Source organism: Eptatretus burgeri, chromosome 5 (genome assembly GCF_056783735.1).
Source record: "Eptatretus burgeri isolate ZD-2024b chromosome 5, Ebu_testis_v1, whole genome shotgun sequence".
In the NCBI taxonomy this organism is placed as follows: domain Eukaryota; kingdom Metazoa; phylum Chordata; class Myxini; order Myxiniformes; family Myxinidae; genus Eptatretus; species Eptatretus burgeri.
The window spans coordinates 53,370,874-53,387,237 of NC_140965.1; the positions used below are offsets into that span (position 1 = coordinate 53,370,874).

The 16,364-nt window shown below is 44.6% G+C and overlaps 1 protein-coding gene across 2 annotated transcripts in view; it reads left to right on the top strand.

Moving 5' to 3' along the window:
- Positions 1-16,364, top strand: part of WASHC5 (WASH complex subunit 5) — a 93,565-nt gene that overhangs the window by 17,978 nt on the left and 59,223 nt on the right. For both annotated transcript variants that reach the window (XR_015058344.1, XM_085881863.1), the window contains exons 3-7: positions 3,055-3,139; positions 5,102-5,202; positions 5,672-5,867; positions 6,656-6,808; positions 9,372-9,485. Coding sequence is in view for 1 of the 2 variants with exons in the window: in XM_085881863.1 (XP_085737989.1) it covers positions 3,055-3,139; positions 5,102-5,202; positions 5,672-5,867; positions 6,656-6,808; positions 9,372-9,485 (649 nt within the window). In the remaining variant the exon portion in view is untranslated. The remainder of the gene's footprint in view (positions 1-3,054; positions 3,140-5,101; positions 5,203-5,671; positions 5,868-6,655; positions 6,809-9,371; positions 9,486-16,364) is intronic.

Sequence of the window (16,364 nt, forward strand, 5' to 3'; positions counted from 1 at the left end):
GGGAGAGGAGAGGAGGGAGGGATTGAGAGTGAGAGAGGAGGGAGGGAGAGTGAGAGGAGGAGGAGGGAGTGAGAGAGAAAGAGACAGGAGGAGGGAATGAGAGAGTGAGAGAGGAGGAGGAGGGAGTGAGAGAGGAGGAGGAAGGAAGGAAGGGGAGAGAGAGAGAGAGAGAGAGAGAGAGAGAGAGAGAGAGAGAGAGAGAGAGAGAGAGAGAGAGAGAGAGAGAGAGAGAGAGAGAGAGAGAGAGAGAGAGAGAGAGAGAGAGAGAGAGAGAGAGAGAGAGAGATAAGGTGGAGTGAGGAAGGGGGAGCCAAGATGGGTTAAATGGGGGGGGGGGGGTAGAGCGATTACTTACCATATGTCGCTATACATCCGAGAGGGGGTGGGAGTGAGGAGGATGGGGGGAGTGGAGAGGGGAGGGGGTGTTCTGGACTTTCGTTTGGTAGTGGGACTTGAAGGGAAGGGGGGAGGGTTTTGACTTGTATTTGAGAGGGGGACTTGAGGGGAAGCGGGGGAGATGGTCCCGTCTGCTGGAAATAGTACAGGATTGTATGAAATGGGTTACATTGAAACAGCACGTTCAAGCATCATCGCAAAACCACCTGTCACTTTCAACCAGCATGTACAATTTTAAAGAGATTATGACATGGGCTTCCCTTGAGGTATTCGACTCAAACTGTGGCTGCCACCCTGTTTACCCTCTCTGGAACTGGAACTCTCCGAGGTAGTCACCCACCACCCGGGATGAAAAAGAATGCGTGAATCAGACAAACAAACACCCCTCCAGCAACCAGACCCGCTGCCAAGCCCGACTCTGCATTCCAAATCCCGAAACTTGGCTCAGGCCAAGAGACCTGAGTTCCATTGCATCCTCGCTGTAATGCTTATAAATTGCCAGAGACACCATTGTTCATGCCTTTTATTTAATTTTGGCACACGTTTACAACCAAAATGTGATAAGCCGCAGAATCTCTCAACCGGAGCCGAATCCCAAAATTCAAACTGTGGAATCAAACCCAGCAGCAGCCCCGACTGCCAAAAAAGTGCCCATCCTCTCAATCCACACACTCCCTGACACTCCGGGCTCAACACACCACAAACACCACAGCACAACATAACCACGTCCAAACCACAACACAACCACCTGTGGGAACTTATCGCTTCATGAAAGTTGGAAGACGGGTGAGAGTGGAAGGAGAGGTGGAGGAGTGAGGACAAATGAAGAGATGGAGGGAGGGGGAAGGAATGGATGGAGGGAAGGGATGGATGGAAAATGGATTCATTGTAAGTTCCACAGTTATTCATAAACACACGATACTCCAATCTCAGAGTGAACTCAAGGTGTAAGGAATGAATGACAAATGAATGAGTTTCCACATGTTGTTCCTTCGTCTGCCATTACATTCCCTGCAGCATCTGCAATGATCTTTGGTTTCTGGAAACCACTCTCCCCAAATAACCTCTAAAATACTCCATCAGGGAGTCTGTCTCCGAGCGGTACTCAGCATGACTGCTCCGAGGTGAAGGTTACATTTTAAACATGTCAGATTTTACCAAGACAACGGAACACACGTTTATATTTGTACTACATTTACATTATTAACTCGCATTGTCTTGAATGTCATGTTGTTATTTTATTTTGAAAAATGACAGCAGCAGATAAAAAGTAATTTACACCGCTATCTTCTGTCTCACCATGGCTTACAAACATCGGTTGATAAGGAACGGCAGACTTGGCACGTCGATCGGTGTATTTTTGATTGCATTTACCAGAGGGGACAGTCCAGAGTGACAGTGCGGGTACTTTTGCCATGTATCGTCATGGCTTACAAACGGACATCCAAGCAAACGAACATCTCTCTGGAGAGCCTTTCAACAAAGTGAAAAGTGAAACTAAAACCTGAGGATTGAGGATTCAAATCGATGATTTTTATTTCAGTTCCAAGGCTACACCCGTTCTATATCGCCGATCTGAGATGTTACCGCTTTTAATAGAAGAAATGTCTATGCAAATCTTGAATCGCAGCAATGTGCCATGGAGTGCTCACTTTTTCTGCACAAAGTTGTCTTGGTGAAGTGTTGTTTACACCTGAGGTAATACTGCATTAATGTACCTTGTGAGTACTTCCATGAAAATGATCATCATGGGGCCAACGCCCAAACAAAGATCAATATCGATTATGATGATGATGATGAAGGAGCATGTAGAGAATGGTTGATAAGGAACAGCAGGCTTGGCAAGCGATTAGCGATCACCAATTGGTCATTGGTGAACACCACCCGGAGATGCCCGGAATGTCAAACAATGTCCAAATTGGACAAATGAACACCTTTTTAGCAGTCTGAACTGCTGCTGAGGTCAATTCTGCAGTTTAAATTTTGAAATTTGGGTCAGGTTATGAGATTGCAGAGCTTATCGCGTATGCAGAAATGAAATGAAGCCGTGAACACTGGCGTCTCTGGGCATTCGTTCATAACCATTGCGACGTCCACAGCGATTCTTAGGTTTGAGGATGAGGCATTCAATATGAGTGAGGAAAGTGGGGGAAAAAATGGGAGCGCTTTATCGTGAGGAAACCATTGCGGCCTGTTGAAAATCAAGGCATTGTTGAGCGGGCCAAAAAAAAGGCAAATTAAGACCCCCATCAAGCTGACAGAGGGCTGACTCCAGGGCTGACCAAGGAGGAAGCCTTGATAATTGTATAAGGCGGTTAATTATCTTCAAAAGGGGTGTATAAATTTAACCCAGACACCCAATTAATAGTCATACACTACCTTGGAGCTCCCTTACTATGCATGCAAGGTTTCAAGCTGTTAGGTTTCATGGTTTTGGAGATATGGAGGAGACACACTGACATTTATTAGTGTAGATATACTGTATGTTTCACCACCATGGCAATATGCAGCCAAATGTTATTTGCGACTTGGAATAGTCTTTTATTTAGGCAAGTGTGACAAGTAGTTTCGCTTTCTATTTTTGAATGGAGTGATTGTTTTCTTTAAACACCAAAGAGAAGAAGGATGAATCAGATTATTTGTGCTTTGTTTGCTCAGGTACTTAGAAGAACTGAACGAAGGAATTTATATCCAGCAGACCCTTGAGACTGTTCTGCTGAATGAAGATGGAAAACAGCTCATGGTATGCCATGAGGGCCACATCCATGTCAAAATATAATTCTGGCTATTCCCCTTTTGTTTTGGTATGCTTCAATCTTTGAGTAATGAAGAATAACCATTAATGCGTGATACTCAAAATAGGAAGTTTGGAGAGGGGGTGGGGGTGGGGTGAGGGTGGGTGGGAGGAAATCCAAATGCATTAGGACTATACTCTGTGCAGAGCGTCGGTGCTGCCTAAGGCCTAAGTCACATTTGCCACGGTGGCCGTGGGGTCTCCAAAATCTACGGCCACTAGCAATTATATGGTGGTCGCAGTATTTCCACGGTCACACAATGTAGCAGTCATATATGTTTTTATTTTTCGGGTAGCCGCACGGCGTATTTATAAATTGTGGAGACCGAAAACGTGGGGGTGCCGTACGGTCTTTGATTTGATGTCGCACGGTGACCTGAGGGCGTTCCTGCGCCGGCCATATAATTTTCAAGGCAGACACAAGGCGACCGCAGGGGGACCACAGGGGGGCCCTAAGGCGAACGTGCGGCCAGACGGACGATAACGAGTGGGTTCTTTTTTTTATTTTTTTTTAAACAGTTCTTTTGTTTCGGCTTGTCGAATTGCTACGGCGAATGTAGAAATGAAAAAAGTTATAACTCCGCGCTATAATTCCACGGCGATCCTACGGCCTGTAAAATATAGCCATACGGCGTAGGGCCACCCTGAGGCCACCTCAGAAACTCTGCGGCCGCCACACGTTTCTGTCAATTCAGAGGGCATACGGCCGCTGTATCCTCGCCGTAGAGCAAATGTGACTTCGGCCTAAGCAGTCTCCTGGGCTATTGGGCACAATCCTGGACTGGTCGCCACTCCGACACGAGTGGGAAGGGGTGGTGGCTAATAACAGTGGTGCATTGTCATTGCTTGAACAGCATAAGGCGTCATCTGTTCATAACATGTTTTACAAAGGGGTAGGGGGTGGAGAGAGGGAGAGAGTGAATGAGAAAGTGGGGAGGGAGGAAGGGAGAGAGTGAGAAAGTGGGGAGGGAGGGAGGGAGGGAAAGAGTGGGGAGGGAGGGAGGGAGGGAAAGAGTGGGGAGGGAGGGAGAGAGTTGGGAGGGAGGGAGAGAAATGGAGGGAGGGAGAGAGTGAGAAAGTAGGGGGGAGAGAGAGAGTGAGTGGGGAGGGAGGGAGAGAGTGAGAAAGTAGGGAGGGAGAGAGAGTGAGTTGGGAGGGAGAGAGTGAGAAAGTGGGGAGGGAGAGAGTGAGAGAGTGGGTATGGAGCGAGGGAGGGAGAGAGCTGGAGAAAGGGGGAGATGGGGGGAGGGAGGGAGAGAGTGAGGGAAGGAGAGAGTGAGAGAGAGTGGGGGAGGGAGGGTGAGAGAGGGGAGGGAAGGAGTGAGAGAGAGTGGGGAGGGAAGGAGTGAGAGAGAGTGGGGGGGGGAGGGAGAGAGAGGTGGGGGAGGGAGAGAGAGAGAGAGGGGGAGAGAGAGAGAGAGAATGGGGGGAGGGGAGAGTGAGAGAGAGAGGGGGAGGGGAGAGTGAGAGAGAGAAAGGGGAGGGGAGAGTGAGAGTGAGAGAGAGTGGGGGTGGGGGGAGAGTGAGAGGGAGGGGGAGGAGAGTGAGTGAGTGAGTGAGAGGGAGGGGGAGAGTGAGTGAGTGAGAGGGAGTGGGGAGGGGGAGAGTGAGAGAGTGGGGAAGGGGGGGGGGAGACTGAGAGCGAGAGAGAGAGGAAAAAAGATGCTTGGGGGAGGGGGGGATGTCGAGGAGTGTGTAACGGGGACTATGCATAACATTTTCTAACTTTTGAAAAGCCAATTGTTTCCAAATTCATCGTGGTTAAATTTTGAACCTGCATTGTCCAAAATTACAATGAAACATTTGTAGACTCTCCGGATGTTTCCTGTTGATTTTTGGAAAGTTTTTAACACCTTAAAATGCTTTCAGTGATGAATTATTTGTGAGTTATCATTCTCTGCTTGTGCTTAGTGTGAGGCACTCTACCTGTACGGAGTTATGTTGCTTGTCATAGACCAGAGAATGGAGGGAGATGTGCGGGAAAGAATGCTCGTCTCTTATTACCGCTACAGGTGTGTACCGATGCTTGAGTGGATGGAACATTCGGAACGATAAGGAATTTTTAACAGATCTGACTGGGCTAATGTGGTAATAGAAAGAGGAACTTAAAAGACGAAAGGGAGGAAAGAGGTGAGGTGGGGGTGGGGTGGCGAGGGAGAGGTTGGATCGACAGTTGGTTTAATGTAAGATGCTCATCGCCAGGAAATGATTTGATGCAGGTAAGGTTTTTTATGACAAATCCTAAAGATGATTCCTTTATTAGGGTGGAGAATGTGGGAGGGTTGAAAGAAAATAGAAAGGAGGTTGAGAATACATGATTAGAAAAGGGTGAGGGGTAAGTATGAAACAAAAAAAATTGGAGTTGGATCAGGTATGGTGTGGTGAAGGGTCACTTCAAAAAATTTTACTTTCCTACTTATGGTGTTGATGCCTTTTAATGACTCTTTTTGCCCACATTTATTTTCCCTTCCTCGCTAAAAGTGGGGCAAGGTCTTCAGCTGATTCCAATGTGGATGACGTCTGCAAACTCTTGCGGAGTACTGAATACAGTGCAGGACTTGGGCCAAACAAGAGACCGCCTGGTTACCCTGAGACGTATTTTCAGCGTGTACCTGTCAGTGAAACGTTTGTCAGCATGCTGCTAGGTCGTCTTCGCTCGGACGATATCTACAACCAGGTGCCTTTGCCTGCATAACAGGAACCGACTTTGCTTTATCCCCCACTCCCCCCCCCACCCCAAGCTTTTGTGATTGACATCCTTCTGTATTCATGTGAAATATTCAGTTCATGAGAGAATGGACAGCACATTGGTGACTTCTCAATCATGACAGGATTCATTGGGATTTCTGGCCATGTAAAGCTACGTAGTAGTCCTCCAGTTGCAACTCTAAGAAAAGTTTAGTTGGGTTGGGGTTGGGGGGAGGATGAGGGCATAAAGATATTAACCTACAATTTTACATGTCTTGTGTGCAGTTGCAAATGTATTAAATTAGATGTGATAAAACATTATAATCTGAAAAACAAAAAACACTTTCGAGAGATTTCCTTGAGCTCTGAAGGATATAGTGAAATACTGATTGCAATAGGAAAAATAAAACCTGTCTTTACATCCGTTCAATAATTGGTGTGACCCCCTTTGCCTTGAGAACTGCCTCAACCAACTCCATTTGCCATTCAATCAATTACTTTATGGATTATGTTTGAGTCTATCTTTTCCCAACAGTTTTGTCATGAACTCCAGAGCATCATGAGACTCCTCACATACATTATAGCTCTTTCAAATGTGTTGACCATTCATTAATTCAGTTGAGACAAAGTTTGAGTCAAAAATAACTATAATAAATGTCTTCAATATTGTCAAAAATTTGAAATCGTGGTATGAGAATGTTTGGCATTTGTTTCAGTTGGCTCATTGTTTTGTTTTTTGTTTTTACTTTACCCAATTGTACATCTTTGTGTGTTTAGATATCGGCATATCCTTTGCCGGAGCATCGCAGTACAGCACTTGGCACGCAGGCCACAATGCTGTATGTAATTCTGTACTTCCAGCCCTCTGTGCTGCACACCCAGCAAGCCAAGATGCGTGAGATCGTTGACAAGTTCTTCCCTGACAACTGGGTAAGTGTATTGGGCACGTTAGTTTCATTTGATTATTACCCCGTGCATGCGAAGCAACAAGCGGGGTTAAGCAATTGGTTCACTTCTGTTTGTCCACCCTTCTGTCTACAAATGTCAGTTGATGATCGAGGAACAACTTCATTTCAAATTAATGTTATATTTTGAACACGAATCAGAAAATGAACCTGCAGTTTTGCAGTACTTTGGCTCTAAATTCATCCCGATTGTGCGTGTGCAGAGAGGAATAAGATAATACTCCTACTCTGCCTATCTGGCAGTCAAACACAATTGAAAATAATTCCAAACAGGAAACTTGCTGTTTTTAAGCATGTCATAAAGGACACAAACAACAAGCACGAAGAACTAATGTAACAAGTTAATTAAGGTGGTGTACAAGATGATGCATCAACAGCGGTAAACTTCTGAATTTTTTTTTTTGACGAACTTTAAAATATTTTATTTCAATTGAATTATATTCTTGAACACGATAGAACACAAATCACCTTTTTAACACTTTCACAAACCTTCCATTTAGCACTACCTGGCCAAAATATTACTGCATTTTACGTCGCCATGACCAATCAAATTTGCCGCTCGTAGAACCTGCCCATATCCTTGTTTCTCAAGACAGCGTGGGGTAAGTTGTTCCATGAACTGCCGAGTTAAACCCCCGTTTCACTTGTATTCCTTATGCCAATGAAGGCTGAAAATTGAGGGTACACTAGTTGAATTGGGGTTAGATATTTATTTTCTATGCATGAAGTAAACGAGGGAGGGCTTGACAAAAAAGAAGGGAAGAGCGAATGCAATAAAGGGGGAGAGGAAAGGTAAAGGTGTTCATTTTTGGACCTTCCAGATCCTGTGATATCTTATGAAGAGAGGAGTTTACATGTAAAATTACCTGCCTTGATTTGAAATTAAGAATAAGAGATGGTATGGATTAATTTTTTTGACTACAAAGAGATACGAGTCTTAACTTGGTTGAATTTGATGCAAATAACGGGGTGAATACAAAGAGAAGATCAATCAAGTTGGTGGGATATAGATACAGAACACTCATGAAGGAGCTTAGAACTGCATAATAACCTGTAGGACAAGGACAATGAGGCATCAATGTACCTTCATGGGGAAATACAAGATCATTGAGAGACTGCCTGCAGCCTATGTTGATCTCTGTAAAGCGTTCGATTCAGTGAATCGGGATGCCCTCTGGAGGATTCTTGGTCTTTGTGGGGTGCCACCAAAACGAGATCGATCTGATGTCTCAATTCTACTCTGGTACTGAGAGTGCTGTGAAATGTGGTGGTACCATCTCTGACTTATTTCCAGTTGTTACTGGAGTTTGTCAGGGGTGTGTACTGGCCCCCACACTTTTCAGCACTTGTATGGACTGGATTCTAGGGAGGATGTCGGAGAGATCAAGCTGCGGTGCATCGTTTGGGAATGTCAGGATCTCAGACCTTGATTTCGCAGATGATGCAGTCATCTTTGCGGAGACTTTAGATATCCTTTTGGGGGCCCTCGAGGTTCTGAATGAGGAGTCGGAGCCTCTGGGATTATGAGTTTCTTGGGTCAAAACTTGGATCCAGGCTTTCAATGACATCTTGGATGCTGCTGTCCAGTCTGTGTCTGTTTGTGGTGAGGATGTTGAGGTCATGGAGTGATTCACTTACCTTGGCAGTGATATTCATGTCTCTGCTGGCTGTGAGTCAGAGGTCAATAGACGTCTTGGTCGGGCCTGGGGAGTCATGGATTCACTGGATCATGGGGTGTGGCGCTGCCGGTACCTGTGCGGGAGGACGAAAGTCCGAGTCTTCAGGTCCTTGGTGCTTCCAGTCTTGCTCTATGGATGCGAGACTTGGACTCTGACCAAGGATCTGAGATGGAGACTTGATTCCTTTGGTACCAGGTCTCTTCGGAGAATCCTTGGCTATCGCTGGTCGGATTTTATGTCCAACAAGCGGTTGCTGAGAGAGACTCGGATGAGATTTGTTACCTGCATAGTCCGTGAGCGTCAGTTGCGGCTGTATGGACATGTGGCTCGTTTTCCTGATGCTGATCCTGCTCACCAGATTCTCTCAGCGAGGGAGTCTCGTGAGTGGAGGAGGCCAATGGGCCGACCACATGCCTCGTGGTTGCAGCAGGTTGACCAACATCTCAAGGAGATGGGGATGTAATGGTCCTGGCATCTGCCTGGGGGATGGCCAGACGGAGGCCCCTGGAGTACCGGTGGAAAGTGGATGCAGCAACGCGCTGTTCTGGCACATGCTCCCATACCTGACCTGACCTGAGAGACAAGATGGCAGAATCACCATAGTGTATAAGATTTGAACTTTGGATCCCAGAATCGTGGGGTGAAGTGCTCAGATGGGAACACCAAACAGGCTGTTATTTTATTTTCCTCATTGTTCTTTCTCAAAAGTATAAGCATGTGCGTTGGTGTACATGTGTGCTTGATATAGAGGGTTTGGAAGTTCATCCTGTTTTTTGGAGAACAGCAAGAGATAAGTCTGACTAAAGATCTGTCTTTTCCAGTTTTCCAAGAGTACCTTTAATTTTGCAGGTGATCAGCATATACATGGGCATGACTGTGAACTTGATGGAAGCTTGGGAGCCATACAAAGCTGCGAGAACAGCTCTCAACAACACCATGGATCAGGCGAACATACGAGAGCAGGTTGGTCATGAAGAGCTAATTTGCCTGGAGGGCTCATGGATGTTTATCTGTATTTTATAATAAATTCATTAGTGGTGTTGATGGAATACCAATACTTCTTCTTCCTCTTTCGGCTTGCTCCCGTTAGGGGTCGCCACAGCGGACCAACTGTCTCCATAAATTCGTTTTGTTGTCCGCATAATGATTTGGCATAGGTTTTTACGCCGGATGCCCTTCCTGACCTGACGCAACCCTGGTCGCCTCTTACGACACACAGGGATATGGTACACCTATTCTAACCGGGGCATACACCGGGCCCAGTACAACTGGTGCTCATTTCGCCGACCTCGGAAGGATGGCAGGCTGAGTCAACCCCCTGGTGTTTTCGACTTGGTTTATATATATTTATATATATATATATATATATATATATATATATATATATATATATACACATTATATATATATATATACACATTATATATATATATATATACACATTATATATATATATATATATATACACATTATATATATATATATATATATACATATACATACATATATTAATTCAGTGTCCCAACGGGGCTTGAACTCAGGACCTCTTGGGTCCCAAGCCACTGCCCTTACCACTGCGCCAACACCAGGCTTGATGGAATACCAATACACCATATCAAATTCATCACTGTTTTTCTCTCTCCTCTCTCTCTCTTTCTCTCTCTCTCTGTCTCTGTCTCTGTCTCTGTCTCTGTCTCTCTCTCTTTTCTCCCTCTCTCTCTCTCTTCTCTCTCTCCTTCTCTCTTCCCACTCTCCCTTCCCCCCTTCCTCCTCCCCCTCTCCCTCTCTCTCTCCCTCTCTCTCTCCTGTTTCCTCTCCTCCCTCTATTATTCTCCCTGTTCCTCGGCTCCTTCCTCTCCCTCCGCTCTCTCTCTCTCACTTGGTGTAATAAGAGTTATTTTTGAAGAAAATAATACCGTTTACCCCCCCTCCCGACAGAGACAGGGAGCCATGAACTTGACCTGCCTTTTTGGCAGGGAACCTCCATTTGGAATGTGCCCTCATTTGTTATAGTTCCTATTCCTCCTCTGTGTCTGTAACTGAGAAATTGAGAATTTACCCCTGTACAGCTTGCCACTTTATGCTACCAAAGAACTCTTTGGTCAGGACAGGAAAATGGAAATTGGCCAGGGTAACAGCATGCAATGGCATACTCTTTTTAAAAGGTGTCATGACACCTTCAAAATGCACAAGTGAAAACTATAAAATGACATAGCTGGATTAATGTCCCACATATGAATGCTGACATCGCCTTAACCCATTGATACCTCATCTTGCGTACATGTACATCCTGTCATTTGAATGAAAATTATCTTGTATTATATTTTTCCAGAGGAGCCTTTTGATTTGGTACATTGGCCATATCAACATTGCTAAGAGCTAAAATATAAAGGAATGTAAAGTTGAAGTAAGTGGGATGTACAGACAGTCGACAAAAAATGTAAACCCCTGGGTAAATGAGAGGCACCGAGTATATTGAAAGCAAAGGCATCCATATATGTGTGGCCAGTGTGTGAATCAGCAAATAGCATCCCAGCATGCTTAGAGTCAGGCAAATAATGCTGCACAGGCCTAAAATTATGGCTTGCATGACTGCAAGAGGAGACCTCAGTGACTTTAAAAGAGGGGTGTTTGTTGAGGCACGTTTTGCATGAGTTTCAGTGACCAAGATAGCTCAACTTGCTGGGCTTTCATGAGCAACAGTGTCGAAGGTGATGTCGGCAATGGAAAGACTTCATCAGCAAAGGGCAAAAGTGGGCGGAAGCGCGTACTCCAGGATCGTGATATCCATGGATTAATTTGAAGTGCAAGGCAAAGCAGGCGAGTAACTGCAGATCAATTGACTGCAAATTTCAGACTGGGGCACGAGTAGCCAGTTTTGTAAAAAAAACGGTCTGCCGAGAACTCCACAGATCGGGATACTATAGTCAGGTTGCGATGCATAAACTGCTAATCCCACCTGGCAATGTATGTTTGTCAGTCCATTGGTGCAAAGTGCACAGACAATCGACTACCGAGCAGTAGAGAAATGTGATATGGTCTGATGAATCATCCACCACCATGTTCTCGTCTAACAGACGAGTGCGTGTGTGGCTCCAACCTAAAGAACTCCACAACCCTGAGTGCTTGGTTCCAACAGTGAAGGGACTTGTCATGTGATCTTGTCTGGTGAAGTGAAGGGACAACCTAACATAACCCCTGGTGGTCTTGTCATGTGGGGTGCATTTTCCTGGCATGGTTTGAGTGCAGTCATTCCCTGAGAAGGCAAAGTCAATACCAATCGCTACTTAATGACACTGAGTGATCATCTTCACCACATGCTGCAGCATTTATTTCCTGTCGCGAGTGGTGTCTTCCGGGATGACAATGTCCCCATCCACAGAGTATGTGTGGTCTGCCAATGGTTTGATGAGCATGACACTTATGTTATTCATATGTCATGGCCTTCTCAGTCACCAGATCTGAACCCAATTGAATATTTATGGGATATTCTGGAAGGATGCCTGAGACAGTTTTCCACCTCCATCAAACAGGTGTGAGTTGATTGACCTTCTTGTGGAAGAATGGTGCCAAATCCCTCCTGCAGAATTCTAGACTCTGGTGGACTCTATGTCATGGTGCATCCAGGCCATACTGTCCGCGTGTGGTAGCCCAACGACCTATTAAGTGATTTCACATTGGTGTTTCCATTTTTTTTGTCCATTACCTGCAGGTGCAATATGACTTGACCTCGTGGTTGCTTGATCCAAAGTAAGGAAGGCCATTCCATTGGTTAGTCTGAACCAGCGGTTCCAAAACGTTTGGTCAGGGAGGGATACTTGATGGAAAAAAAAACATTGGGTGGTCTGCTGCATAATAATAATAATCACCAATGATTAAACACCTATTTTTTGAATAAGTATATAATGTCTTTATATATATAACAGTATCCCAATTTATAGATCTCAAGAAACCTACCTAATTTCTGCTTTTTAAAGTGGGAGTTGTGCAGTGAACTTTTATTGGTGGTCATTTGTGGCAGCATGGATTTGAAACTTCTTGTATTGCAAAGAATTGAGTGAAGGTGATAATCAGTCACTTTTGATCTCAACTTTGATTTATGTTTGTGGTAGAGAAGGTTTTCTCACAAAAGTATGTGCTTCTGAAGGGAGAAGCCAGTTGATGTGCAAGCCGACAAACTTCAGGGTGGTCGGTGAGAGGTAATTACAGAATTGTGCCAGACTTTGTTCATCATATGACCCCTTTGCCTCTGCACCTTCCAGTAGGTCAATGAGCTCTAACTGGATATCTGCCATACACTTTCCGAGTCGCTTGTGAAGAGATCTTCAAAATCGAGAAGCGCTTACTCGAGGGACCTGAATTCTTCCTTCAAGCATTCCATGATCTGAAAGTACTTGTCTAGGAGGTCCAACACATTGTCCAAAGTTTCATATTCCAGGAGCTCTTGGCATACTGGACCTTTGGACCCTTTGACTTACTTGAGATGCTTTAGCAGTTTATGCATCGCAACCCGACTGTGATATCGCGGTCTGTGGAGTTCTCGGCGGACCGTTTTTTTATGAAACTGGCTGCTCGTGCCCCAGGCTGAAATTTACAGTCAGTTGATCTGCAGTTACTGGCCTGCTTTGCCTTGCACTTCAAATTAATCCATGAGGGATGTGCATAACACCTGGTTGCAAGTTTTCACGTAACATAATTGCCTCATCAAATAACTATTCAGCACTTGTAACTCCTGCACCCTTCGGCGTTTGGAGGTGACGGGAGGCATTATGAACAAATTTGAAAGTCTTTATAAGACACGCGCATGTACATTATCCTAAAAAGAAAAAAAACGCAAATTTAATTATTTAACAAGAACAGTCTTTGGTAGAGTGCATACCTCTGACAGGCTGAGCAGTTTACATTTAGTATCCCACTGGTAGGACGGTTTTGCATCCGGACCTTAACAAAAAATTGAATTGGCTTGTTCTCACCTACACAACTCATTCACCAAGATTTGTGATAATCCGTCCACAGCTTTTTGAAATATTTATTTATCGTTTTTATCGTTTTTGTCCCTATATCTCAATTGTGAAGAATCAGTAAGCATTCTCGTATCTCGATCCAGATCCTCAAGAAAATCTCATCCATTTACAGTCCTTGTCAAAGACCCAACCTGTCCACCAAGTCTCGTCTAACTCCGTCCATAACTTTTTGAGATATCCTGATCACAAACAAGCAGACAGACAGACATACAGGGGTGAAAACATAACCCTCATCCACCTTCTGTGGAGGAGGTAACATTCCATTACAATGACACGTCTGTCAGAAAATGAGAGGAATCAAGTCAATGGACACCTTTAAGAAGGGACTCCCTTTCACCATGTTGCAATGCTCTTTAACTTGAGGAGAGGAACTGTTTATGTCCTCAGACGTAATCAAGTCACTGGATCAATAAGAGATATTCCAAAAGTAGAGGATAATCACTTCTGCTCAGGACCGATACATTCACACAACACATTGACACAATCGGTTTCAACCTGCCCAGCGTACTGCAAACACACTCTCCCTGGGTGTCAACACCATCTCGAAGCATCTCTGTGATGTACTGATCTGTGCTTGTCATCCTGTTCAGCATCCAAGACTTGCAGCTGTCAAATCAGCAGGTCTGATGGACATGGAGGTAATGGGCTAGTGTTATGTTCAGCAAAGAATCCGGATTTCTCCTCGAAATGCATGTTGGCCATGCACGAGTCAACAGAAAACGTAATGAGTGATATGCTCCAGTGTGTGTCCAGGAAGCTGCAAATTTTGGATGTGGACGTGTCATGATGTGGCGTGTTGTTGCTGAAACCATTTGCACTAACTTAATCCATGCCCATGACGATCTGATGGCAGATCGATACATTGATGAGATCTTGCAGCAATATATGTTGCCTATCCTTCAACAACGTGGTCCAGGAATCATCTTTATGTACGACAATTCTTCTTCTCACGGGGCCATTCGAACAAGGAACTACCATCAACTTCACGAACCAATGGCCTGCCATCTCACCAGATTTAAATCCAATTTAACATCTCTGGGATATAATTGGGCGTTGCCTTTGAACCGTGCCAAGGCAGCCACAGGCCATTGATGAGCTGTAATAGGGGCTCATTCTGGTGTGGAATGCCATTCCCCAGCCTCAGATTTGAGTGCTCACACGATCAATTCAATGACGATGCAATGCAGTTATTGCTGCCAGAGGTGAACATATCCAGCATTGTAATTGTTACTACTACGTTGGATCCCGATGTGAAAACATTCACCACAATGCAGCATAACATAATTAGGTCACAATGAAATCGGCATGTGATTATTCAGCATTTATATTTGTCAGAGGTTTGCACGTCATCTGTGTCTCATTCATTAAGTCACGTCAACAACAATCATGTGTTCTGTTTTATGGTGGAGAGTGGATTTGACTACCTCATGCTGCTTCCATCAATGACATGATGCAGCATCAAAGCTGTTGATTCTTCCAGTTTTGTCTGTGAGGCTCATGAAGTTAAGTAGTTCAAACATTTTGGTATTCTGAAACTCAACAAATGAAAATAAGGAACTGAGCAGTCTCACGAATGTCACTACTCTCATCCTGCGCGATGCAAAATATTAGAGACTAACTGACTTCACTGAATACAGCCTATGTTTCTGGCATACGACATCTGCCTCCTTCATAATGCAGTCTTTGATTAAACTCAGCATCACGAAATGGCCACGAGCCACAATGAAACTATCCCACCATTGCAGCTCTCTCTGCTGAAGCATCTTTCCTGAAAACATGCTGCTCAGCTGCATTCTTACCTGCCACCAAAGGTGAAGGAAATTGTTTTTACCCCTTACTCTCTGTTGTTTGTGTGCAGGATATCTCGAAAAGTTGCGGATGGATTCGGATGACATTCAGTGGACAGGTTGGGTGTGTGACGAGGACGAATTGATTATATTTTGCTGAAGATCCAAATCTGGATACTAGAATTTTAAAAGTCATTTTTCACCATTGAGAGATGGGGCTAAAAACGATATATAGCATGATATCCAAAAAAGTTGGGGACGGATTCGGATGAAACTTGGTAGACACGTTGGGTGTGTGACGAGGAAGAATTGATTAAATGTTGGCGAAGATCCGAATCCGGATCCGGATCTGATAATTTTGAAAGTGATTCTTCACCATCAAGAGATGGGGCAAAACCGATATATAACAGGATATGTCAAAAAATTGTGGACAGGTTGGGTGTGTGGCAAGGACAAATTGATTCAATGTTGGCGAAGATCCGAATCCTGATGTGAGAATTATTTTACTTTTTTAAAGTGTTTCTTCACCATTGAGAGATGGGGCCAAAAATGATATATAGCATGATATTTCAAAAATGTATTGGGTCCCATATGTTCTCGTGAATCAGGCATTACGTGGTGGAGGCTCTACCGAGTGCCGCTCTTGTTCATCGTGTTCTTGTTGGACAACAATGTATCCTTTTTTTAAAATTCCCTCCTCTCTTCAGTCGGTTTTGTATATACAGGCAGCCTCTATAGTTTAACTTTGCCAATGCTTAAATTGGTGTATCCACGGAAGAGCCTGAAACATGGTCAGGATAAGTACCAACCATACTCAGTTGGGAAATGGTGAGAGCATCCGCTCCGAGTCTGGAAGGTTGGCTGTTCAAACCCTGGCCGAGGCATAGTGAACACTAAAAAATGATGTGTGCTTCTTCCTTGCTTGGCGTTCAGCATTTAAAAGGTTAAGAATCCCCTTGGTTGGCATCCATGGGAAGGAGGAAATTCCTCCTAAGGAAATGCCCCGCTGAGTGCGGCGAGAAAAAGCGGTG